Here is a 25,453-nt window from a genome sequence, read left to right on the forward strand (position 1 = left end):
AGAAACCTGGACAGAATAATTTGAGGGAAACTGCCAGAGGAATCTCTTTGCAGAGTTTTCCTCTCTGCACACCCCATGCAGGTTTTTCACAAGTGTGGGGGAATCTGGCCTGTTAAGTGTGTTGATGTGGAATGGAAACCATCCTATAAGTCTTCCAATACTTGAAAAAGAGCAAATATATTTTCTAACTAAAATAAGTGCATTAATAATTAGTAAAGTGCATATCTATCTGTTGAAGTTAATTATACACTTATAATATCTTCAAGGTTTTACTTGGAAGAGCCACATGGGACACAGAAGCTTTACCTGGGAAACACTGTGCCACCAACTAAAGTGGCGTATGTTGGAGAGAAAGAACAGAACATCTGGTTGAAAGAAGTTCAGGGGATTTCAGAACAGTAAGTAGTTAGAAAATTAAATTTTGTAATTTTACTGTTTAAAGCTCAGCTACTTTTTGTTGCTTCATTATGGATTTAGTTAGAAGACTAGGACTGTTGCATACATGATAATAAAAGATGGCAAGCTAGTGAATGAGGGTGTTGAAAGATAAGAATTTGGGGTGAAACATTAAACACAGTCACTTAATAATTACTTCTCCCATAATGGCATCTAACTTTGTAAACTGAACTGTTTTTTATTAGCAGTGTTGACTAATAATTCTCCTGACCGATCCTCTCCATTATTTGTTTGAAGGAAGAGTTGAAACACCCACTTCTCTTCCTGTAGTTGCAGCAACATTCAGTGATCCTTCCAGAGGTTCCACCACTCTGGCTTCATTCCATCTTCATTGCACTGTGGGGCTTCCCAAAGCTTTCAGAAATGCATGCATTCTCTGCATATGAGGGAATCCGGCATGCAGTGCAATTTGAATGAATCCACAGCAGCAGAACCCCCTGTAGAAGTTACTGAATCCTACTGCATATTTGCTGTAAACATTGGAAAGGGAAGTGGGTTTGTGATCCCCATCCCACTCTGAAGATCTTTGGAGCACAGTTGGTGTCCCTAGGAGGACTGTTGGACAGGTCTTTCAACTGTATGGGGTTCAGGTGCCCATGCAGCAGCAAGATGATTAATTGTATACTGACATGCAGGGTGGATCAATAACATTGACATCTTTGGTATTGTAACTTAAATTTATGATTTCTTGATGTCTGTACTGCTCTACTCTCTTTGAAGTTCATGGAGATGGAGCAGAATTTTGGAACCGCATGATCTGGCCACACCCCCTCAATTCCTGCTTGCTTCCAGTTTCTTTGCCTCTGTGTGGATGGCAGTTTTTTCAACCTTTACATCTGCCTCAGGGGTTTCTGGTCAAAATTTGGTATATTGGTGAGCAGCCCTTCCACCCCCTCCTCTGCCCGGGGCCAGTTTTTTAGCTGGATGTTGGAATCCCCCCGAGCCTCAGCTGCAGTGCCTCCCTGCTGGCTCATGTGCACATGCAGGTATGGAAGAGCAGCCTAAAAAGCACTGAATGAAATCCAAACAGTGCTCCATCTGTGAGACTGCCCTCCCAGGCTTGGCAGATACTGTTTTGTGCCCAGTCTGCACCCAGCCTTCTGTTACTAACTCTGTTAGGTTCCAGAGCTATGAGTGGGACAGTCATGTAGGATCCCCTGTCCACCAGAGCAGATGAGACTCTAATATGGTGTGATGGACTCAGACCAGAAGGATATAAGAGAGTAGTGGAAGGCAGGTGTATCAGCCTCAGAATGAGCAGGTCTTTGTTCCCTGGATAGCCAAACAAAGGCTACTCCAGGCCAATCAAGATACCTGATGCCAATTAACCCATTAAGGCCATTAGGCTAATGGAGATAGCTGGAACCAATTAAAGTCCCACTCATACTGCTTAAAAGTTCTCCTTTCCAGTTCTCTCCAGCGGGGCCAGGTGAAAGGAGCTGGAGGAGAAGAAGCATTGCTGAATCCTGACGTAAGGGTGAAGCTGGGGAAAAAGGGATCATGGGGAAGTGGCCCAGGGAATCAAAGAGGTGTCAGTGGTGACAGGAAAGCCGCCAATAGCTGCTACCATTAGGGTTCCTGGGCCGGAACCCGGAGTAGAGGGTGGGCCCGGGTTCCCCCCCACGCTCTACAGAGATCCCCTTGAGAGAGGAAGCAGACTTTGGTCCAGGCAGGAGGCTGAACTGCACCTACTGAGCTCTAAGGAGCAACAGAGACTGTGGGTATTCCACCTTCCCACCTCCCATACTGGCCTATGATGAAAGTAGCTCAATAAGCTGTGACCTTAGCCGCTATACTGAGAAAGGGAGGTCACATTGAGGGCCTTAGCGAGCTTCTGAGGCCACTGAATCCGCCTGGAAGCACGGGATCCACCAATACAGGCTCGGAGATTTGTCACAGTGGGAAAAATGGATCTGGAGTCTATGGGAAGAGTTGGGAGAGTGTTCAAGGATGAGGAGGATCCAAGAGTTACTCAAGAGTTAAGTTCCAAGGAGCCCTTGAAGACCAGAAGAGGCAGACTTCCCTTCCCAGTTTTCCCACAAGGAGGGCCCTGGAAGCATTTCCCCTCTCCCTTCTGGGAGGGGATGGGATGGGATCCAGGAGGACTCAAAAAGAAATATCACAAGGGGACTTCAGACCCTCAGCAATCTAGCCGCAAAAGGCCTTATCAAACCTGCAATGGAGTTCATATGCTCTCTAAGTGAGCTAAAAACACTTTAAAAAAAGGGGGGGGGGGCAAAGAAAGTGAAAAGGATGAAGAAAAAACTTAAAGGATCTCGGAGTTATGATTCCTCTGATTACTCTTCCTCCTTCCCCTCCTCCACAGAGGATGGTAAATTGTCAGGCTTTGATTCCAGTCAGGACCAGGGAAAGACTCAGCAAAGGATTTTTCCCCTCTGAGAAATTTGAGATCCTGTGCAACATGGTTGTTGTATCCACTATTCAGATTCAACCTGAACAAAATACCAAAAGTAAGCCTCTAAGGAAATTTTTCCCCTTGAAATCCTCACCTGATGCCGTGATTCCCCTACACTCCTCCTCCAAAGAAGTAATCAGGGATGAATGGGGTAAGCCAGACACAGGCAAGCACATTAACAGAAATGATCTTTGGTTCTATTGGATCCAGGAATCAGAAGTCTCAATTACTGAGATACCAAAGGTTAACAGTGCTGTAGCATCCCTGGCTAACAATATGGTTATCCTTTCAGAAGAGGAGTTCTATCCTAAGGACCCCACAGATAAAAAAATGGAGGCCCCTCTCAAAAATAGACTGAGGCCTCCTCAGCCTCTCTCACAGTGTCCCTAGCAGCTACTTATGTTGCAAAGCATCTCCCTCCTGGCTAGAAGATCTCAGAGCCCTCAAGAATAGATGACCTTGACTTCAGCTCTATTTTAAAGAAAGTTTCCCCGGCAACAACCTTCATTGCTGATGCCTCAAAGGACATGATGGGATTATCAGCCAAACCCATGGCCTCCAGCCCCGTGCCCAAGCACCGCCTATGGCTTTGTCCCTGGAAGGTGGATAGCTAGTTGAAGCAGGTGCTGTGCTCTGCTGAATTCATGGGCGGCCTGCTTTTTGGAGAGAAGCTAGATAAAGTGGTGGTAGACAGTGCCTCAAAATCTAAACAGTCTCTTCTGAGGCCACACAATGCCTTTGAGAGACTATAGACTGGCCTTCTGACAAAAGCATTTGTTTCAGCCTTCATCCTGGCAGAAGTATCAGTGACGAGAGAGCAGGTTCTCCAGAGGAACTATGGCTTGGGAGAAAAGCCCTGAGCCCTGCCACTCCCAAAGCCTCTTTATGACAAAGACTGCATAGGTCTCTGCCCAGAGTTGAAACTAGGGGACAGGATTTCCCATTTCCTTCAACCATGGAACCAGTGGGTCAGAAAGACTGAGAGTCAGGGATACTTCCTCGAGTTATGGGGTTTACCCCATCTGTTTTTCATCCAGTCTGCCATCTCGAAAAGCATGGTCTAATCCATGAATGAGAATATTTCACCTCCCGGATGTGGGAGTAATAGAGAGTGTTCCCTCAGAAGAAAGATTCTCAATGTTCTACTCCAACTTCTTTATTGTTCAGAAGCATACAAGGGGAATCTGAGCCATTCTACATCTCAAAAGGCTCAACAAGTGGATGAAGAGAATGAAGTTCTTCTTCGAGTGCTTGCTCATATCCATTCCATTAGGTGTGCGCGCGCCGCGTGCACGATCGTCGGAGAATTTTCTACCCTAGCAACACCGGCGGGTCGGCTGTGGAGCCCCCTAGAGTGGCGCCTTCATGGCGCTGAATATATACCCCAGCCGACCCGGCGCCCCCTCAGTTCCTTCTTACCGCCCCTGACGGTCGTTGGAACTGTGGAGCGCGGCGTAGCTGTTCTCCACTCTCCCTAGCTTATTCGGTTATTCACAGTTATAGTTATAGTTCTAGTTGTATATAGTTAGATAGTTGTTTATTCACTTTGTTAATAGTTGTTATATAGTTAAAGGGGATTAAGGGGGTTGTCTCCCCCCTTTTTCCCCCGGCGCGCAGCCGGGCCCATGCCCAAGGCTCCCGGCTTCAAACAGTGCGCCTCCTGCGCTAAGCCTATGCCAACGAGTGACCCGCACGACTCGTGTCTGAAGTGCCTGGGAGAGTCCCATCAGACAGATAAGTGCAAGATCTGTAAGGCCTTCAGACCGAGGACCAAGAAGGAGCGGGACTTTCGGCTCCGGCAACTCCTTATGGAGGCGGCACTTAGCCCGGACGCTCCATCGGCGCGTCAGGCCCCGGCACCTAGCACCTCGGTGCGCAGTGCCCCGGCGGCACCGACGTCGGACAAGCCTCCATGGCACCGGACCTCGTCGGCACCGCACTCACAACAAGTGCCTCGGCGCCGCTCATCATCCCCGGGACATAAAAAATCCCATAAGACGGGGACTGCCGTGCCGAAGACGCCAGCTCCCCCGGTGCCGGGGGTAGAGCCGCGTCCGCCTGTGGAGCACCGAAAACAGGTGCCTCCAGCACCGTCGACTCCGGCTCCGAGGCCGTTGAGTCCGGTGCAGACAGGGTCACCACCGCGACCGGCGGTGATACAGTGCCTCCCGTCGACCCCAGAGACCTTCGCGACGGCGAGAGACTTGATCGCTCTCACGGAGCCGGCACCGCCCCAACCACCGGCACCGTCGGCACCGTTGGCCCCTCGTCCGGTGCAATCCAGGGGGAAACCTGCCTTGATGCGCCCTCCATCACAGGGGCTGGAACCACGGCACCGGTCCAGGTCCCGAAGCAGGTCCCCACGCCGCTCGCAGTCCCGGTGCCGGATATCACCTCGGCACCGGTCGTACTCGCGGCCAAGATCATCGTCGCGGCACCGCTCTACGTCTCGGCACTGCTATGATCGTCGGCACCGATCGACATCGAGACGTAGTTCTCGGCACCGATACGATCGACGCTCGACGTCGAGAGGCTGCTCCCGGCACCGGGCCTATTCAAGATCCAATTCCAGGTCCAGGTCGGACTCCCGGCACCGACGCGGTCGTCGGCACCGATCCCGATCTCGGCACCGTTCGCCGGCACCGCACAGGGACCGTTCATCTCCGGACCGGCACCGTACGGCACCGTACCGTCCGGAGCTTGTCTCGGCGCAGTCGGCACCGCCATGGCCATCTCGATCAGTGTCCCGCTCCTCTGATGGGGCATCGAGATCGGCATACCCCCCTCAGGGACAGGCCGATGATCCGGACATGGGCCACTGGCAGGAGGTAGCGGAGGATCCCGCTCAGGGACCTTCGCACTGGTCGTTTTGGACCCCGTGGGCGTACCACCAGTCTCAAGGAGCTCCACCACCTTCAGCCTCTCGCTCGGGGCACTCTGAGCGAAGGGCCCCAGAGTCCACCATCTCTCGCCCTCCTCCAGGGGGCATGGAGGCTTCCGTGCCCACACCACCTGACGTCCTGGGCCCAAGGGCAGGTGATGCTCCGTCCCAGGAACAGGGAGAACAGGACCTTCCCTTGGACCCCTTACCACCGGAGGCATCTTCCTCTTCCTCTCCGGATGAGGCAGTGGCGGGCACGTCGTGCACAGGTCCACCCCCAATAGATCTTCGGGCCCATCAGGACCTCTTACGTAGGGTGGCCCGTAATATGGACCTACAGGCGGAGGAGATAGTGGAGGTGCAGGACCCCATTGTAAATATCCTCTCGGCGGATACCCCATCCAGAGTGGCGTTGCCCCTGATCCGCACGATCCAGGCTAACGCCACTACGATATGGCAAACTCCTGCCTCTATTCCACCCACAGCGAGAGGGGTGGAAAGAAAGTACTTTGTCCCCTCTAAGGACTATGAGTACCTGTACACTCATCCACAGCCGTGTTCACTGGTGGTGTCATCAGTGAATGCAAGGGAGCGCCACGGTCAACAGGCCTCAGCGCCCAAATCGAAGGAGGCTAAGCGCCTCGATTTGTTTGGCCGTAAAGTTTATTCAGCCGGATGGCTGCAACTTAGAGCGGCGAACCAGCAGGCGCTCCTGAGCCGCTATAACTTTAATTCCTGGAACTCCATGGGGAAGTTCAAGGAATTGGTTCCCCAAGACTCCAGGGAGGAGTTTGGGGCCTTGGTAGAGGAGGGTAAGAAGGTGGCTCGGACCTCCTTGCAGGCCTCCTTGGACATAGCGGACTCGGCTGCGAGAACCCTGGCTTCGGGTATCGCTATGCGGAGGATCTCCTGGCTTCAGGTTTCGGGTTTGCCTCCGGAGCTGCAGCAAACCCTACAGGATCTGCCCTTTGAGGGACATGGATTGTTCTCGGACAAGATGGACTCTCGTCTGCAGAGCCTCAAGGACTCGAGAACAATCATGCACTCCCTGGGGATGCATGTTGCGGGTCCCCAGCGCAGACCATTTAGGCCCCAGCCTCAACGTTTCTACCCCCCTCCACCTCGTCAGAGACAGGACTCTGCCAGAAGGCGGGGGCGAGGTGGTAGGAGAAGGTGGACTGGCCCTCAACCCGGTCAGAACCAGGGGCCACCAAGACCACCTTCAGGCCCCAGGCAGAACTTTTGAAGGTGCGGTCGAGGACGGCGCCCCAGTCATCCCCCAGGATCCAACCCCCTCCTTTCGGGATCGCCTCTCCCACTTCCACCGTGTCTGGTCCCTTATAACTTCGGACCGTTGGGTCCTTCGCACGGTGGAGAGGGGATACGCTATCCAGTTTTCTTCAATCCCTCCCTCCCACCCCCCTTCCCCGTCCCTCTTCAGGGACCCTTCTCACGAGCAACTTCTTATACAGGAGGTTTCCACGCTCCTTTCTATGGGGGCCATAGAGGAGGTTCCAGTAGAGTTAAGGGGCAGGGGTTTTTATTCCCGTTACTTCCTGATGCCCAAGTCCAAAGGGGGTCTGCGACCCATCTTGGACTTGCGCGGACTCAACAAATTCGTAGTAAAGTTGAAGTTCCGCATGGTCTCTTTGGGGGCCATTATCCCTTCCCTCGATCCTGGAGACTGGTTCGCCGCCCTCGACATGAAAGACGCATACTTTCATATTGCAATTTACCCGCCTCACAGACGCTTCCTGCGATTTGTGGTAAGCAAGGTGCACTACCAATTTGCAGTCCTTCCATTCGGCCTATCCTCGGCCCCAAGAGTGTTCACGAAATGTATGGCTGTCGTGGCAGCATACCTTCGTCGGCAAGGGATACAGGTGTTCCCGTACCTAGACGACTGGCTGGTGCGCGGTCGCACCAAAGAGCAAGTTCGAGATCACGTTCACATAATAGTGCACACATTCAACGAGTTGGGCATCCTACTCAACAAGGACAAATCCACTTTACAACCTACCCAGAGAATAGAATTCATCGGCGCAGTCCTAGACTCCAGACGTGCACAAGCCATCCTGCCAGACAACCGCTTTTGTACCATCACGAGCCTTATTCAAGGGCTCAGGGCCTTCCCAACTACCACGGTGAGGTCGTGCCTCACCCTGCTGGGTCACATGGCTTCCTGCACGTACGTAACCAGGCATGCCAGACTTCGGCTTCGCCCACTCCAGACCTGGGTGTCATCGATATACCGCCCACATCGGGACAGCCTGAACATGGTGGTCACGGTCCCGAACTCGGTCCTGACCTCCCTCACCTGGTGGCTAGATCACAATGTGGTTTGCGAGGGGATGCCATTTCACGCCCCACAACCCTCTCTGCACCTGGTCACAGACGCTTCATCTCTGGGTTGGGGCGCCCATCTCAACGAACACCATACCCAGGGCCTGTGGACTGCACCCCAGCTAGCCCTGCACATCAATGTTCGGGAACTGATGGCGGTGCGCCTGGCGTGCCAGGCATTTCTCAACCTCCTACGTGGCCGCTGTGTGTTAGTTCTCATCGACAACACCACGGCCATGTTTTACATCAACAAGCAAGGAGGAGCACGTTCGTCAATTCTATGCCAAGAGGCCATTCGCCTGTGGGACTTCTGCATCGCCCACTCAATCCATCTCACGGCATCGTTCCTCCCTGGAGTCCAGAACACTTTAGCGGACCGACTCAGCAGGTCCTTTCAGACGCACGAGTGGTCTATCCGTCCGGACATCATACATTCCGTCTTCCAGAAGTGGGGGTTTCCCCAGATAGACCTGTTTGCATCTCGAGACAACAGGAAGTGCCACGTGTTCTGCTCCCTGCAAGGTCGAGCTCCGGGCTCCCTCTCGGATGCGTTTCTCCTTCCCTGGAAAGACCACCTGTTTTATGCCTTCCCTCCGTTTCCTCTGGTCCACAAGGTACTGCTCAAATTGCGCAGAGACCAGGCACAGGTAATTCTGATCGCTCCAGCGTGGCCGAGACAACATTGGTACACCACACTGTTGGAACTCTCGGTTCAGACACCGATCCCGCTTCCATTATGTCCGGATCTCATCTCTCAGGACCACGGCCGGCTGCGTCACCCCGACCTGCAATCTCTTCACCTCACGGCGTGGCTGCTCCATGGTTCACCCAGGCAGAGCAACAATGCTCACTCTCGGTCCAACAGATTCTGTTGAGCAGTAGGAAGCCCTCAACACGAGCCACGTACTTGGCCAAGTGGAAGCGGTTCTCCTGTTGGTGCGAACAACGAGCCACGTCCCCGTTACAGGCACCTATTCCTCTCATATTGGAATATCTCCTCTCCCTAAAACAGCAGGGGTTGGCGATATCTTCAATTAGAGTTCACCTGGCCGCTATATCAGCCTTTCACCCAGGGGAACTCGCATCCTCGGTATTCTCTAACCCGATGGTCGTTAGATTCCTCAAGGGCTTAGACCGGATGTACCCACAACAACGTCAGCCCGTTCCGACGTGGGACCTCAACCTGGTTCTCTCCAAACTCACAGGTCCTCCATTCGAGCCACTGGCCACCTGTTCACTTTTGTACCTATCCTGGAAGACAGCCTTCCTCGTAGCCATCACCTCAGCAAGGCGCATTTCTGAACTCAGGGCGCTTACATCCGAGCCCCCTTACACAGTTTTCCATAAGGATAAAGTGCAGCTTCGTCCACATCCTGCCTTTCTCCCTAAGGTGGTTTCTCCATTTCATATCAACCAGGATATATTTCTCCCGGTCTTTCATCCTAAACCACATGCTACTCGCCAGGATCAACGTTTGCATTCTCTGGACGTACGCAGGGCCCTGGCTTTCTATATTGACCGCACAAGGCACTTTAGAAAGACGACGCAACTCTTCGTTGCAGTGGCCGACCGAATGAAAGGCTCACCGGTCTCCTCACAGCGCCTATCCTCCTGGATTACGTCTTGCATCCGGACTTGCTATGACCTGGCAGGTGTCTCAGCACCGCACCTCACCGCTCACTCCACGAGGGCCCAAGCTTCCTCGACTGCTTTCCTAGCGCAAGTTCCGATCCAGGACATTTGTAGAGCGGCAGTTTGGTCATCAGTCCACACATTTACAGCTCACTATGCACTAGTGCAGCAGTCCAGGGACGATGCTGCATTCGGATCAGCGGTTTTGCACACAGCAATGTCTCACTCCGACCCCGCCACCTAAGTTGGGCTTGGGAGTCACCTAATGGAATGGATATGAGCAAGCACTCGAAGAAGAAAAGACGGTTACTCACCGTTGTAACTGTTGTTCTTCGAGATGTGTTGCTCATATCCATTCCAAACCCGCCCCCCTTCCCCACTGTCGGAGTAGCCGGCAAGAAGGAACTGAGGGGGCGCCGGGTCGGCTGGGGTATATATTCAGCGCCATGAAGGCGCCACTCTAGGGGGCTCCACAGCCGACCCGCCGGTGTTGCTAGGGTAGAAAATTCTCCGACGATCGTGCACGCGGCGCGCGCACACCTAATGGAATGGATATGAGCAACACATCTCGAAGAACAACAGTTACAACGGTGAGTAACCGTCTTTTCTGGATGGAAATCCTAATCTCTATGGTGTTATCCCTGTCCCAGGGGGATTTTCTGACTTCAGTGAATCTGGTGGATGCATACCTCCAAATCCCAGTCAGACTGTGCCATCGCAGGTTCCTAAGGTTTCCCTATAGCAGGAAGCAGCATCAATATTGAATGCTGCCATTCGGCTTGTCCTCAGGCCCCCTCTCTCCTTCCCAGTCTTCACAAAGAAGTTGGTGGTAATCATACCCAGACACAGGGGATCCTTCTTGCATGACATATTCATCAGAGCTCCACCTTAAGCAACAGCACACAGAGCTACGTCCCTGACCTTGAATCTCTTGCAAGCACATGGCTTTATTATCAGCATTGAGAAGAGCTCCTTGATTCCATCCACCCAAATAACTCACTTGGGAGTGGACATAGACAACTCGTTAGCAAGAATATGTCTATCTCTAGAGGTTCCAGAAGCTTCAAGATCTCCTCTCATTGTTTTGGAACTGCACTTGAGCCTTCAACGGTAGGCCTCCTAGTATTGTGCATAGGGATCATTCCATGGGCATAGTCACACATCAGGCATCTTTAAGGCTGCATCTTAAAAGTATGGGACTACTTCCCAGAATGCATGCAAGAATAAGTGATATTTCAGTGCTGGTAATCAACTCTTTAAAATAGTGGTCTGCCCAGGGCAATGTCTACAAGGACATGCCCATATGCCTTCCTGATCCCCCGATCCTCACAACTAATATCAGCCTGGTGGAGGACTGGCTGGGGGGGGGCATGCCTGAGATCCCAAATAACTGAAGGTGTCTGGAACCTGGAGAAAGAACCCACATCATAAACTTCCTAACTAAGAGCAGTCAAGCTGGTGGTATGAAGCTTCCAGTTTGGCCTAAAGGGGAACCACATTCTGATTCAGTCAGAAAACACAACCATGGTTGCGTATGTGAACAACCAAGGGAGAATAAGAAGCCCAGCGCTACATGCTGAAGCAATGCAAATCATGCAGTGGGCAGGGCAGTCTCTCCTCTCCCTCGGGGAAGTTCACATAAAGGGAGACCTGAACCAGATGATGTACTTGCTTAGCAGGCACAAAGTGAACAACTCTGAGTGGTGCCTGAATCCAACATGGCCAGAATTCCTGCATTTCTTGGATTTGATTTGTGTTTCTGGCACCAGCTGCAAAATTTGGTCCAGATAGAGGCATTTATTTTCAATACTCTTCTAGAAGTAAGAAGCGTTCTGATAACTTTGGAGAACAGACCCAGTGATACCAGTGCTTCCCTCTCAATAGCCAGGCTGTTAGATGAAACCAGTTCAGGTCTGGATGAAGCACAGGACCTTGTGAGGAGAGGTCCTATCTCTTCGGAACCTGTAATGATGAGCCCAATTTCAGCTTTATCAGGTCAAAAAACTGGGTCTCCTCGCCAATGTGGGGACTTAGAGTTAATCATCAAATAATTCGGTCTGTCCTCAACTGACATATTTGCAAATCACATACCCACAAAGAGATCAAAGTACTTCACCAGGAAAGTGGACACTAGATCCATGGGGACAGATGCCTTATCATGTAGACGGTCACAAGGCCTCCTTTATGCATTTCCACCCTTCCCGTTACTAGGGAAGGCAGTCCAGAAAATAAATCAGGAATAGGCAACAGTAATATTTGTAATACCACATTGGCCGAGGAGACTTAGTTTTTGGACCTGGTAAAGCTGAAATTGGGCTCACCAATACAGGTTATGAAGAGATGGGGCACTTCCTCACAAGGTCCTGTATTTTATCTCGACCTGAACTGGCTGCATCTAACAGTCTGGCTATTGAAAGGGAAGCGCTGGTCTCACTGGGCTGTTCTCCAAAGTTATCAGAACGCTTCTTACTTCTAGAAGAGTATTGAAAGTATACTCCTTTATCTGGACCAAGTTTTGCAGCTGGTGCCAGGAACACGAAGAAAATCTAAGAAATCCACGAATTCTGGCTATCTTGGATTTTCTCCAAGAAGGCTTTGACAAAGGTCTTCAATCCAGCACCATTGTGCATCAGGTGTCTGCCCTTAGTAGCATGATATTTGCAGAATCTGTAGGTTCTCTGGCAGAGAACCTCTAGGTAGCCAGATTCCTTAGGGCAGTCCAGTTAGCCAAGCTGGCTATTAGACCTCATTTTCCCAAGTGGGCCACTTATGTTGAGAGCCCTGACAAACCATCCCTTTGAACCACTGACGACAGTGTCAGCATTTTCTTTATCCATTAGAACTTGCTTTCTGTTACCATCGTGTCCACCAAACAAATGTTGGAGCTGTTGGCGCTCTCTATGCAGGAACTTTACTCCATGTTTCTTGAGTACAAGATGGTGCTCAGAACTCTGGAATCATTTATCCCAAAAGTGAACTCTTCTTTCCATGCTTCTCAAGAGTGGTTCTCCCTTCATTCTTTCCAAGGCCACAACATCCCACTTAGGAGAGGGTGGCACACCTTAGAAGTCAGAAGGGCTCTGAAAATTTACCTCAAACGTTCAAAGTCCACAAGGAGATCAGGGGCCCTGTTTGTATCCTTCTATCCGAAACACCAAGGTCTCAGAGATGCCATGTATTCTGTTGCTAGGTGGATTAGATTATGCATTGTGGAAGCATACTAGGCATCAGGGATTCTAGTTCCAGAAGGGGTCAGGGCAGGCTCTATGCAATCCCTGGCAAACTTGTGGACAGAAAGCTAATGCAACCACAGCAGAAATTTGTAAGGCAGCCACCTGGTCAAATGCTGCCTCCTTTATCAAGCACTAGAAGGGGGACTTCCTGTCCTCTGCAGCGGCGTCCTTTGGCAGGAAGGTGCTGTAGGCAGTGGCCTGGAAATGATTTTGCCCTTTGAGTAAATATTATAGATGGGAAGAGATATGTTTTTTCTTTTTTCTGACCTTTTCTGTTGCCTCCTTACATCTGCTCGCTGCTTCTCAGCCGTCAAGAATTGTGGGAGATGCTGGGCTGCAAAACAGAAAATTTCTTACCAACAATTTCCTTTCCACTAGCAGAATCTCCCACAATTCTACCCATCCTGGATGGCTCACCAGTCAAGGGTAGGTTATTAAGTGGAATCATTACCATATGATAGTCTTTCTTTGTCTAATGCAGCGATTCTCAAATTGTGGGTCGGGACCCCAAAGTGGGTCGCAACCCCATTTTAATGGGGTCACCAGGGCTGGCTTAGACTTGCTGGGGCTTGGAGCCAGAGCTGAAGCCCGAGCCCCACTGCCGGGGGCCGAAGCCTGAGGGGTTGAAGCCCTTGGGCTTTGGTCTCGTCGCCTGGGGCGGTGGGGCTCGGGCTTTGGCTTTCGCCTCCCACCAGGCTTTGGCAGTGGTGCAAGTAAAATCCATGTCTTACCGGTACGGGGGGGCACCAGCTAAGGGGGTATGTGACCATCCATGTGACTCCCAAGCCCCAGAGCCCCCACGCTCTCTCCGTCCCCTCCTCACATCCAACCCATGTTACCTGGGCCGTGGGGGGGGGGGGTTGGGCTCTGTCCTCCTCTGGCTGCACGCGGGGCAGGGTTTGGGTGGGGGGGCAGTACAGCCGCCGGAGGAGCTGCCAGCTTCTGCTCCTTTCCGTGCTGCTGCCCCTCCCAGCGGGGAAAGGAGCAGAACTCCCAGCCCCGCCCCCTGCCCTTCCAGGCACGGAGCTGCATCTCCATCCTTCCTCGTACTGCAGCAGCAGCCCTGCCGGAGGACAGGGCTGAGGGGGCAGGGCTGGGAGCGGTACAGCCGCCGGAGGAGCTGCCGGGCATTCTGCTCCTTTTCCCGCTTCCCCTCCCAGCGGGGAAAGGAGCGGAACCCCCAGCCCTCTCCTCCAGCAGGGCTGCTGCTGTGTCTTTCCGATATGCCGTACCAGCTATAAATAGCTTGCTGGTACGGCGTACCGGAGTGTATTGGCCTACTTGCACTGTTGGGCTTCGGTCTCCTCTCCTGGGGTCGTGTAGTAATTTTTGTTGTCAGAAGGGGGTCACAGTGCAATGAAGTTTTTGAGAACCCCTGGCCTAATGTATGTAGTTATTTTTGTCATCTTTGGAATATTTGTTAATGATGGTGGCAAGTTTTGCAATTTGTGAATAACTCATCTGGAAGCAAGCAGGAGATGAGGGGGTGTGGCAAGACCATGTGGCTCCAAAACTCTGATTTACCTCCCTGAGCTGCAAAGAGAGGAGAGTAGCCCAAATTTCAAGAATTGTGGGAGGACGCTGCTAGCAGCAAGGAAATTATTGGTAAGAAATTTTCTGATTTTATCCCCATATCTTGGGGCTAATAATTCTAGGTTTTCAGGTAGTACAGTGAATGACTCACATAGGATCTAGAATAACACTTTAGCCTCAGAGTTGTTAAACCTGTATATAGTTCTTACTTAATAAACAGGAAACAATTATTTAAATATTCATAATTTTAAGAATAATTTCTGTTTGGATTTAAATACATTGGTTAAGGCCACTATAAAAGTAACTTCCTTTTTGTGTTAGGAAGTTCCATGTATTTAAATCAAAATAAATGTTTTCCTTTTTTTTCTTCAGCTACCAGAGGAGAAAAGGAATAATTATAAATGAAACCTCAGTAGTTGTATATGCCCAGTTACTCACTGGTCGTAGATATCAGCTAAATCCAAATGGTGAAGTTTATTTGGAGAAGCAGTGGTCAAAACAAGTTCTTCCTTTTGTTTACCAAACTATTGTCAAGGTAAATATTCCAAATACTCCTAATCTTTTCTTCTATAAAATTTTCCTTTCTATTAGGAAAGGATTAGAACTGTGGATCGGGACCCCAAAGTGGCCAAGGGGTGGCATTCCTCTTGCTGGAATGAGCAAGCCTGAAGCCTGAGCCCCAATGCCTGGGCCGAAGACCAAGGGCTTGAGCCTTGAGTGTGTGTGTAGGGGGCTCCTCAGGTAACATGCCCCCCGCCTGGGGCTGAAGCTCTTGGGATTCGACTTTGCCCCCTCCCACCAAGAGCGGTGGAGCTCAGGCTTCGGTCCCCCCTCCTGGAGTCGTCTAGCAATTTTTGTTGTCAGAAGGGGGTTGAGGTGTAATGAAGTTTGAGAACCCCTGGATTAGAATGCATACTTTAAAACAGACAAATAACAAAAGAGTTAATCAGCATCTTAATTTTATGGTAATAGTGCAGCCTTTCTAGTCCAAAAAGTATATACTTTGTCAAAAGCAACATTAAATGGTATATATTTTTTCATTTAAACTCCCATTTCAAAAGTGTTGGGAGCTAGACTGAAGGCTCTTGTCACAAAAATTGTGACCCTACTGCATATTTTAGTTTGATTGCCACAACTTTTGTGAGGACATTTTGAATAAAATACAGTAGTCATCTTGGACCATATATAGCCCAATAGCTTTATGTAATTTCACTGACAGTATTACTTTCAAAAACTGAGTTGATGTATATTTTAGGTAGTGAGGTTAGTATGAAGGAAATAGTTTGTAGTTTACTTTATAGTGATTGTTCGATATTTGGTAATAAATATCTATTTAGCAGACCTGTTTAAAGAACATACTGGGATTGATAGATATTTTAACACCATAGATTTTTTCTTCTTATTTCATGTAGGATATCAGTGCTTTTGACTCTCGTTTCTCCAACATCAAAACCTTGGACGATCTGTTTCCTCCTGGAAGCACAGTCTTTATGCTGGGGACTCCTTACTATGGCTGCACAGGAGAAGTTAGTTCAAACATTTATTTTTACAAGATTTCTTTTCTTACAAGCCTATAAATATCAAGGGCCAGATTCTCTGGTGCTGTGTGGCAGAATCTAGCTCTGGAGTCAGTCTAACCAACCCAGGTTACTTTACTTTGGTGGCTTAGTTGACCTGGGTGAGCTCCTGCCTCTCCCCTACCATGTTGCTAACGTAACAGGGAAAAAGGAGCATAACCAGAATGTCCCATCAACATCATGATCATCAGCTATGGTTTTGTTCCTTTGGGGCTCTTTGCAGTCAGCCTGATAGTGTCCTAACTAAGTGCAATAGGACTGGCCCTGTAAAGAAGCTGCACCAAGATCTGAGGAGGGCAAAGTTGAGCTTTAAGGTGTTTTTGCCCATCCCCACACTTGACCTATGGTCTATACAGATAAACTGCCCAGTTTATCTATACAGAGTATAGACCCCAAAGTCTGGTGCCAAGTCTGTTTTTAAATGACCTCTTTTTCTAAATGAGAGAGGTAGTATTTGTCTACCATCTCTCTCATATATGGCAGACAAACACACACACATATATACATACATACATACATATAATAAAAATCTATGCAGTGAATTTACACATGTAGCTTAGGCTTCTCACAGAAAATATAAGTCTAGAGTTTTTACCTCAATTATTCCAGCAGAGAAGTGAATTAAGTTTATTAACTTACTTTGTTTTCTACTAGGTGCAGGATTCATGTGATGTTATCACAGAAGGTAGAATTCGTGTAGTTTTCAATATCCCGTGTGAACCCCAGCTTGATTCCTTAATACAGAACCAGCATGTAAGTATTTTTGTAAATCCAGTAAATACTTAAATATTGTGTCAGATATTTTTGTCAGTGGCAAATTTACTTCACAGATCCCAATTGTCTTTTGTGCCGCAATCCATATCCTTCTGTAAAAGACTGAAGTACTAAAACATTCTCATTCAGGGAGACTATCTTAACACTAATATATTGTAATGTAAGGCTGAATACAAGGTCTGTTCAGATCATTGAACTGCATTCTTACCATGCAGTTCCATACCCATGTCCCATGGTTTGCATCCTCTGTGGGATGGTTTAGTTCTAGTAGAATCTGGCTGCCAGTTGTGCTGCTCCTTTATGCGTACCAGCATCTGGTGACCAGAAACAATATTTCCGGGCAGTGAGAAACGGGGATCACCATGTGCTTGTAACTTTTTTACTCAAATGATTGCATTGGCTTCACTTTCATTTCTGGTTGCCATTAACACCTTAAACTGCAATATTTAAAACATTGGTCTGTTCAGGAGATCTAGTCATCATGACAGTTAAGGTCAGCTGGGTGACTCTGGCAGTTAGTCCCTGAATTTAGGCAGTTCATGACAAGACAGCAGGGTTTTTTCAGTTGATGATCCTTTCCTTGGGAACTAATTCCCATTAGTGATTGTAAGAGCCTGAGCTGACAAGTTTCAGAGCAAGATGCGAGATGTTCTCGCTTGGTTTAGCTCAGTGTTTTTCAAACACATTGAGCTCAGGGACTATATTGTATTTCATTACTCAATATTTATAATAGCTCCCCAAGGTCCCAATCTAGGTCACTGCCTCATTCTGCAGCTAGACACTCTAGCAACACAGTCCCTGCCCCAAATAACTTTGTAAATTCCTCTGGGCCTGCCCTTCTCCTCTCTGGATCCTCAGACCAATGGAAGGGTCTCCTTCAGAGTTCTGGGAGCTGGTTTCCTTTCCTCTCCTCCCAACCCTTAGTGCAGGAATAGCAGAGAAATATATAGGGTTGGAAGGTAATTTTTAAAAGGAAATAAATGGGCTTTTAAAAATAATTATAGTACTTTATTGCCTCTATCCTGTCCTAGTATATAGTAATATATTTTTATTTTTAAAGAAATATTCTGTGAAGTACAATCCTGGATACGTTTTAGCCAGTCGTCTTGGAGTGAGTGGATATCTTGTCTCCAGGTTTACAGGAAGCATATTTATTGGAAGAGGATCCAGGAGAAAGTATGTTTGACTGTAATAAATTTCTTTGTAATCAAAACTCTCAATTATGCATGTAAAATTGTAGATTATATGCTATGGTAGATTCCGCCTAATAGCAATCCTGATATTAGCAACTTCCAGTTAATGGGAACATTTTGCCAGGAACCAATCCCATCCCATTAACATCAGTGTTGATAGGATTAGGATATTGGCACCGGCATGCTTCTTATTAGCAACTTTTTTTAAAGAAAGGCCCCACCTGCAGGCAGGCTTGCGAGTCTATAGGCAGGGAAGTACGTATTGAGATGTGCAGAGCACTCCCTGCAGATAGGTTTATGAGGCTGCATCCAGGAATGGAAGGGCTGGGGCATGCCTTCCCTCGCTGCAGCACCGCAAACCTACCTGTGGCCGGTGCTCATCGTGTCCCAGCACTTCCTTCTGGGGCTGCAGCCCAGCAAACCTGTCTGCACATGGGACTGTATAGGAGGTAAGAGGCTGTGGGCTGGGAGGTTGTGGGCTGGGCAGTAGTGGGGAGAGGAGTTGCACCCTAGCAAACCTTACTGCACATGGGATCATACAAGGAGATAAGGGGCTGCAGGCTGGGAGGGGAGGCCATAGGCAATAGCTGGGAGGAGGGCTGCATCCTGGGTGTTGGAACTGCATGATATCTCTCCTTGCACTCTCCAGGCTATGCCCTGCCAAGAGACTGCACACAGGGAAAGGAGCGCTGGAGCATGCTAAGCCTTCCACTTATTAACAACTGCTGGATAATAGCAACTTTTGGCTAGCAGCCAAGGGGTTGCTAATAAGTGGAAGCCACTGTAAACAGAATTTACTATATTGATTTTTCTTATGTTTTCATCCTATTTGACATCTCAGTATTCATAAATTCTAATGGGATCTGTGATATAAAATTGTATTGATAGCGTATTTGATATAAGCAATGTTTTCAGAAAGATGCACTCTTCAGTTAACGGAAGCTTAGTTTGTTAATTTTCTGAATCAGAGCTTTGTTCTGGTTGTTTAATTGTTTTTTTTTTTTTTAAACTAAGAATCGCTTAGATTTACTAAGTACCAAAAAAATTGTTTAGTTGCAGTGATATTCTAATTGACCATTAGTAGAATATTGCATCAGATTAAAATTTGAAAAATTAAATTAAAAATCCCAGTTGAATCATACGTACTCCTATACTTCATATATTTTTTTTTGATTCTTCTCTTGGAGACACCTTCAGTATGTTAAATCTGCAGCAGCACCTAGGAGGCTAGTAGGTTGAGACCATAATTCTAGAGGATGTTGTTCTGAGTTTATGCCGCCCAATGCTGTCATGATGCCCTTCCTGCCTCAATCAGAAAATGAGGCCCAAGCTGGGAACTGGTACATTTGAAATTGCTTTATTAAAATTTTAAGAAAAATCAATTAAAAAATAACCCTTAACTGGGGCATTAGTATAAAAGACTTCTGTCAAGTGAGTTTTGGGTGAGAATTTTTCTTTAAATCCCTCATATGTAAATATATTTCACCCTTACAACCAACCTTCCAAAGCAAGGAGACCCTGAGAAGACTATATTCAAAGCCCGTTAACAGTTCTTTATTGGCTAGAAAGATTACTGTTGACCAACCCAAGATACCTGAGCTACTTCAGGCCAGGCAAAATGCCTCTAAAGTGTGTCCAGCCCTTGGTAGTGCTGAGGAGGACACCAGGGTGGAACTAGGATTCTATTGGAGTTCCCTCTTGTAGTACAGAGCACTAACTCTATGCCACAAAGTTGACAATCTTTGTTTGTTTGTAATTTTGTGTATTTATTGAATAACAGTTAAAAATATGCAATTGTATACAACTTGTGAAAAAGATAGTAATCCAAAAGTCACATGATATGCTTTCCTAAAACTCAAAACACCTGTTTCCTGTTACATCCCACAGAGTGATTATAGCCAGCTCTTATACAGCACTTTTCATCAGTAATTCTCAAAGTGCTTTACAAAGTAGGTCAGTTTCATTAGCAGATAAAGATGTTATCAGAAACAACTTTTCTGAGGCTCAAGTCAGATGTCAGTAGTTTTTCCTTTACAAAACGTAATTTTTTGTTTTGCAGTCCACATGGAGACCACAAGGCAAATGTGGGCTTGAATCTGAAGTTTAATAAGAAGAATGAAGAGGTCCCTGGCTATACTAAGAAGGTTAGAAATGAATGGATGTATTCTTCTGCAGTGGAGCAACTTCTTGCTGAGTATTTAGAAAGGTAAGAGTTGAATAATAACGTCATATTTCTGAAATTATTGTACTGAAATTGTAAATGGGTTTTATTCACTGTGCAAAAGTTTATTATTGATGACTCTGGGTCTGGAGGTAGGGTAACCCAAATCCTGGTTTAATGAGAAATAAGTGCATCAAATGAAGTATTTTGAGGTGTTTCTGACTTTTAGACTTAAAACGGACTATAATTTAACATGAAATAGCAAAGGAACAAACTCAGCAACATTATTAAGAATGTCATGGAAGATTCTTAAAGCTAAGATTAAATAAATGGAAAGAAATGATATTTTCTTCATATCTTCAATGTACAATCTGTACCCAATCATGGCTTTTTCTTTGCTGTGTAGACACACACTAGTTTTCTTACATTTAGAAGTTACTTTGGAACACTTTCTATTTGAAGAGAAGTGATGGCTATAATTCAGGATCTGTGTTTCAAAATCAGATGGTGACAACTGTAATAAGACATTCTGCGTGTAGGAGGTGTCTAAATTATTTCATTTTGTTGCATAGAATATTGAAATAAACACATACTGCTCCAGTGTGTTGGAATTTGAAAACACCTCATATTATAATAGTTACACTGCATAGGAAATCCAGTTTTATTGTACTATCTATATTACCTTCTGGAACCACTTTGAAATCAGTTTATATCCCATTGTAGTCTCTCCTGATTGATGAGGAATTAAAAACTAAAATGAAGGAGGCTAGTGTGTGGAAGCAATCTTGTGGAGGAGACGAATTAAACTTTCATTTCTAGACCAGTGCTGTTGTCATTCAGCATGTAGTACACATGATATCTCACGGATTTATATTCACAATGAAAGATCACTTAGTCATTGTCTAGCCCCTTAGTAACGGCTAGAGGCTGACTACAATTATGTAAAAATGACTGCATAAATGAAAAAAAATAAACAGCCTAAAAAGCAAAATGTTAAGCTAACATGTGGGGCTTTGGTGACATCCCAATCCATCCAAGTTCCTCTCCAGTAACTTGTCATCATTAGAATCCCTCAGCAACAGTCTGTCTCTATAACTTAAGTTTATTTTATGGAGAGGGGGATGGAGCATGTGGGATCTTCCAATTTCTTCTTTATTCCCATGTCATAGAGATCCAGCCTTTTAACCAAAGAGGACAGGACACAGGCCTTTATGGAACCCATCAGTACTGCTTCTGAGGTTGCATGATGGAGTTGGGTGGACTTAGAGAAAGGGAATGGCTCATTTTACTTCTAGTGTGTTCTGAGTCCTAGCAAGAGATGATCTTGGACAGAACTCTGATTTTGCATCTTTAGTCAGCATATTGCACTGCCTATTTGGCCAATAAAACTCTGTACATTTATGAAAAGCTACTGCACCCTGGATTCCAGATTATTTTGTGTCTATTAAGCACTTGTTTTTGACTGTGCTGTATGTGAAACTATATCCCTTTTATTATTAGGGTCCCTGAACTGTTTAGTTATATTGCCAAAAATAGCCAAGAAGATATATTCTATGAAGATGATATTTGGCCTGGGGAGGACGAGAATGGGTGAGCAATGTTTTTTCATTTTGATTAAATAGTATTCTATATGACAAGTTCCAGATATTGACCTCTGTACATTCAAAAACTGCTGAAATCGCAAAGCAAAGAAGGGTACAATTATTTCAGTATGTTTGGAATCATCCAGTCCAAATACTAGACTAGAAATTTTGCTGTAATAAAAATGTGCAGAAATTCTTCAAGTACTGAAATATCTGCAGGCAGGAAAACTGCCCAACCTGAAGATTGGTAGACAGGAAACTGGTGGCAAGAGGAATTTGACAGTACTGAAAATGGCTGCCACCACATAATGGTGGCCTTTTTAAGTAACTGAAACCTGTCTTTTTCTTCAGGACCAGACTCATTAAAGGATGATTTTGACAATTATCAGGATATTACATATGTCATTTCTAGAGCCAGCTATTTATCACACCTATACCTCATATTTGTACAGTTTAGTTCTCCGTGGTTTTTAATTTTTGATTTTAAAATAATCTTCATGGGGTGTTTTTAATGATTTTTATTTGAAAATCCAGATTTTTAGTCTGCAAGGTAGAATTTCAAGAGTCTGCATTTTAGTTTATACTTTTGAAGCTTCATTCTATCATGGTTAATTTTTTTGTCCCTATACTAAACTCTTGGAGCACCACATAGCAGTGTTTGTTATGACTATATCCAGTTATAAGATATGCCTACTACTGTAGTATCTGGTGACATTATAAATCCAGAAACTGCATATAGTCCACAATAATATATAAGCCCTCAACAATTATAATCAATATGGAATTTTTTTTATATAGTGCTGAGAGAGTTCAAGAAATTGTTGCCTGGCTAAAGGCGCATCCTGTCAGCGCTTTATCTCGTTCATCTTGTGACTTACAAATTCTGGATGCAGCTATTGTAGAGAAAATTGAAGAAGAATTAGAGAAGTGCAAGGTACTGAATTTTTATAGATTTGACTAGTGATGGACCAAAAAGCAGTTGTTTTTATTGTCCAAGTACTTTATTCAGATTACAGAAAATGGTTTTTCTGTGGCATGGCAAATACTACAGAGACTATTGGAAGAACTGTAATCTACTAAATTGCATCATAAATTGTCATAGCAACTCAGAAAAGGGCCTCAGCAGTCTGTCTACTCTTTGGTTCTTTTCTCTCTAGTTAGTTAAGTCAGATTTACTCTGAGCTGCCCTGACTGTGAATGATTTTGGGAAAATAATCTGTGTCCAAAGAGGTCCTGGACTCCTCACAATGTCTTCCAAACACAAACCCAATCTTCCATTCTGTTTCCCAAATAGTTTCCCTTTGATCCGCAGATAACTAGGAGGCAGTCTCCTCCAGCCTCACAGGTCTTTCTCATCAGATCTATTCAAGTAAAAGAGAAAATTAAAACAAAAATAGGCAAGGAAGTATTAAGTGTTAAATGGGTTATTAAGTCCCATGATGTGTAGCAAATCCCCATGAGACAAGTGGTTGATATTCTTCCAGATTGTGTAGAAGGATCCAGAAGCAAAAGTGATAATTAACTTTGGGTTTGTTTTGGGATTGGTTAAATAATTTAAGCCATGGTTTAGAAAGACTAACCTGACTTCTTAGATCAGGGGTCGGCAACCTTTCAGAAGTGGTGTGCCGAGTCTTCATTTATTCACTCTAATTTAAGGTTTCGCATGCCAGTAATACATTTTAACATTTTTAGACGGTCTCTTTCTATAAGTCTATAATATATAACAAAACTATTGTTGTATGTAAAGTAAATAAGGTTTTTAAAATGTTTAAGAAGCTTCATTTAAAATTAAATTAAAATGCAGAGCCCCCTGGACCGGTGGCCAGGTCCCGGGCAATGTGAGTGCCACTGAAAATCAGCTCGTGTGCTGCCTTCGGCACCCGTGCCATAGGTTGCCTACCCCTGTCATAGATCCAGTTACTTGAAAGTATTTTTTAAATACAGTGTTTTGGCATGATTCAAAGTCTTGAGAACTGTGTCTCCTCCTTTAATACCGGAAGAATGCCTGCAGTACATTTTCATGGAGCACATATACGTATATTTTCTTCCGAAGTCCTACTGTATTCTGATCCCTGTTCTGCTTGCTTCCTCAACATATCCAAAAAAAAAAAAAAAAAATCCCGTATGTTTTCACTTCAGAGTGATAGTGGGCATTTTTTATCTAAGACATTGCAAAACAATGGCATAATTTTTCAGACTTAATTGTTTTTAAAATTATTTTGTCCCTTTCCTTTAGCAAAGAAAGAGTAACAAGAAGGTGCGAGTGACGGTGAAACCCCATTTGCTGTATAGAGTAAGTCATTTGAGGGCTGTTAGTTTTTATAATAAAATTAAACATATGTAAAATAAATATAACCAGTACAAACTTCATGAACTTTCAAAAATTATTATAGGGCACTTCATTTAGTTGGGACAGGATTAATTAAGGTGTCTCCTAGAAAATCAGTTTCAGTGTGGAGTTACTTAATAACAATGACTGCTGCATAAATGGGACAGAAATTCAATTATTGACTCTCATGTGGTTTGGTAGCATATGTCTTTTGCCTTCTTCTGTCTGTTTGCTGATTCTACAACTTTCATTCCCTCCATAATTGTAATAGATGTAAAAAGAATATTAAATGCTTCAGAAATGCTGCCCTTTGCCTGTTTTGCTCTTTTCATGGCACCTGTATGTTCTAGGCTGCTTTGCTGGGTATCTCACAGCTGGTGGCACAAGAGAAGCTGAACATTATTTCTGATTGTGCCTTCCCTCAACTCCATGGGCTCATTCAGTAGCACTGAGTAGCACTGCAGCTTCCTAGTTAGCAATATTATTAATAAAAGGATGTTTTCTGAGAATTGTAACTCTCTACTTGGTTGTTGAGAGAACAGTTCAAATTGTTTTCTGTGTCCTGAAAACAATGTAATCATTTCAACTTCTTTAAGTTTTAAATTCATGATTCATTTGTTATTAAAATCAGAATAACTTATATCTTTATATTTTACTAGAATTAATATAGTCTTTTGGTTAATGTCAGCCTTTAGAACAACAGAATGGGGTTGTCCCAGACAGAGATGCAGAGTATCGACTGTTTGATCGTGTTGTCAATGTGAGAGAGAACTTTTCTGTTCCAGTTGGTCTTCGAGGTACCATTATAGGACTTAAAGGAGGTAATATTTTCCTCATAATAATGATCATATTTTAGCTATAAGGTTGTCATGAAAACAAACTGCTGTAAGCTTTTATTCTTTTTCATTTAATTGTGAACAGTATTAATAAAGAGTCAGATTGGAGATGAGGCACAATTAAAAAATAGAAATTTGGTTTGTAATGTACCATGCGGTCGTTCCACTTACTGTGCCATCTGTGGGTTCTCAGGCTCAGTGTAACAGCAAGTGCAGAAGTCTTTTCTGCACTATTGCTGCAAAATGTGGAGAGACGAGGGGGAGGATTGGAAGGTGGCCATTGGATCCAGGGTTGAAAGTCTCTGTCCCCACCCCCCAAGAAGAGAGTTCATGGTTGTGGGGACCCTAAAGCTTGTTGCAGTGGGAGGTAAGGAAGAAGCTACTCTAGGATTATATTCAGGTATTTGGATTCAGGATCTGAATATTGTGGTCTTCCCCCATTAGAGCAGGATCAGTTGTTTGGTAACTTTCATGTGACCAAAGGGTCAGTAATAGGGGCTGACAAG

The 25,453-nt window shown here is 45.9% G+C and overlaps 1 protein-coding gene across 7 annotated transcripts in view; it reads left to right on the forward strand.

The window, feature by feature from the left end:
• The window catches only part of XRN1 (5'-3' exoribonuclease 1), an 84,129-nt gene that overhangs the window by 38,261 nt on the left and 20,415 nt on the right, over positions 1-25,453 (forward strand). For 6 of the 7 annotated variants that reach the window (XM_065556912.1, XM_065556913.1, XM_065556917.1 and 3 more), the window contains exons 20-29: positions 267-398; positions 14,867-15,029; positions 15,907-16,020; positions 16,726-16,824; positions 17,906-18,021; positions 20,098-20,244; positions 21,700-21,789; positions 22,581-22,716; positions 24,019-24,075; positions 24,800-24,932. In XM_065556912.1, the coding sequence (XP_065412984.1) occupies positions 267-398; positions 14,867-15,029; positions 15,907-16,020; positions 16,726-16,824; positions 17,906-18,021; positions 20,098-20,244; positions 21,700-21,789; positions 22,581-22,716; positions 24,019-24,075; positions 24,800-24,932 (1,187 nt within the window). Of the gene's footprint in view, positions 1-266; positions 399-14,866; positions 15,030-15,906; positions 16,021-16,725; positions 16,825-17,905; positions 18,022-20,097; positions 20,245-21,699; positions 21,790-22,580; positions 22,717-24,018; positions 24,076-24,799; positions 24,933-25,453 lie in introns of those variants that run through there. The other variant, XR_010590362.1, reaches the window with a different exon arrangement.

Source organism: Chrysemys picta, chromosome 9, assembly GCF_011386835.1.
Source record: "Chrysemys picta bellii isolate R12L10 chromosome 9, ASM1138683v2, whole genome shotgun sequence".
NCBI classification, from domain to species: Eukaryota; Metazoa; Chordata; order Testudines; family Emydidae; genus Chrysemys; species Chrysemys picta.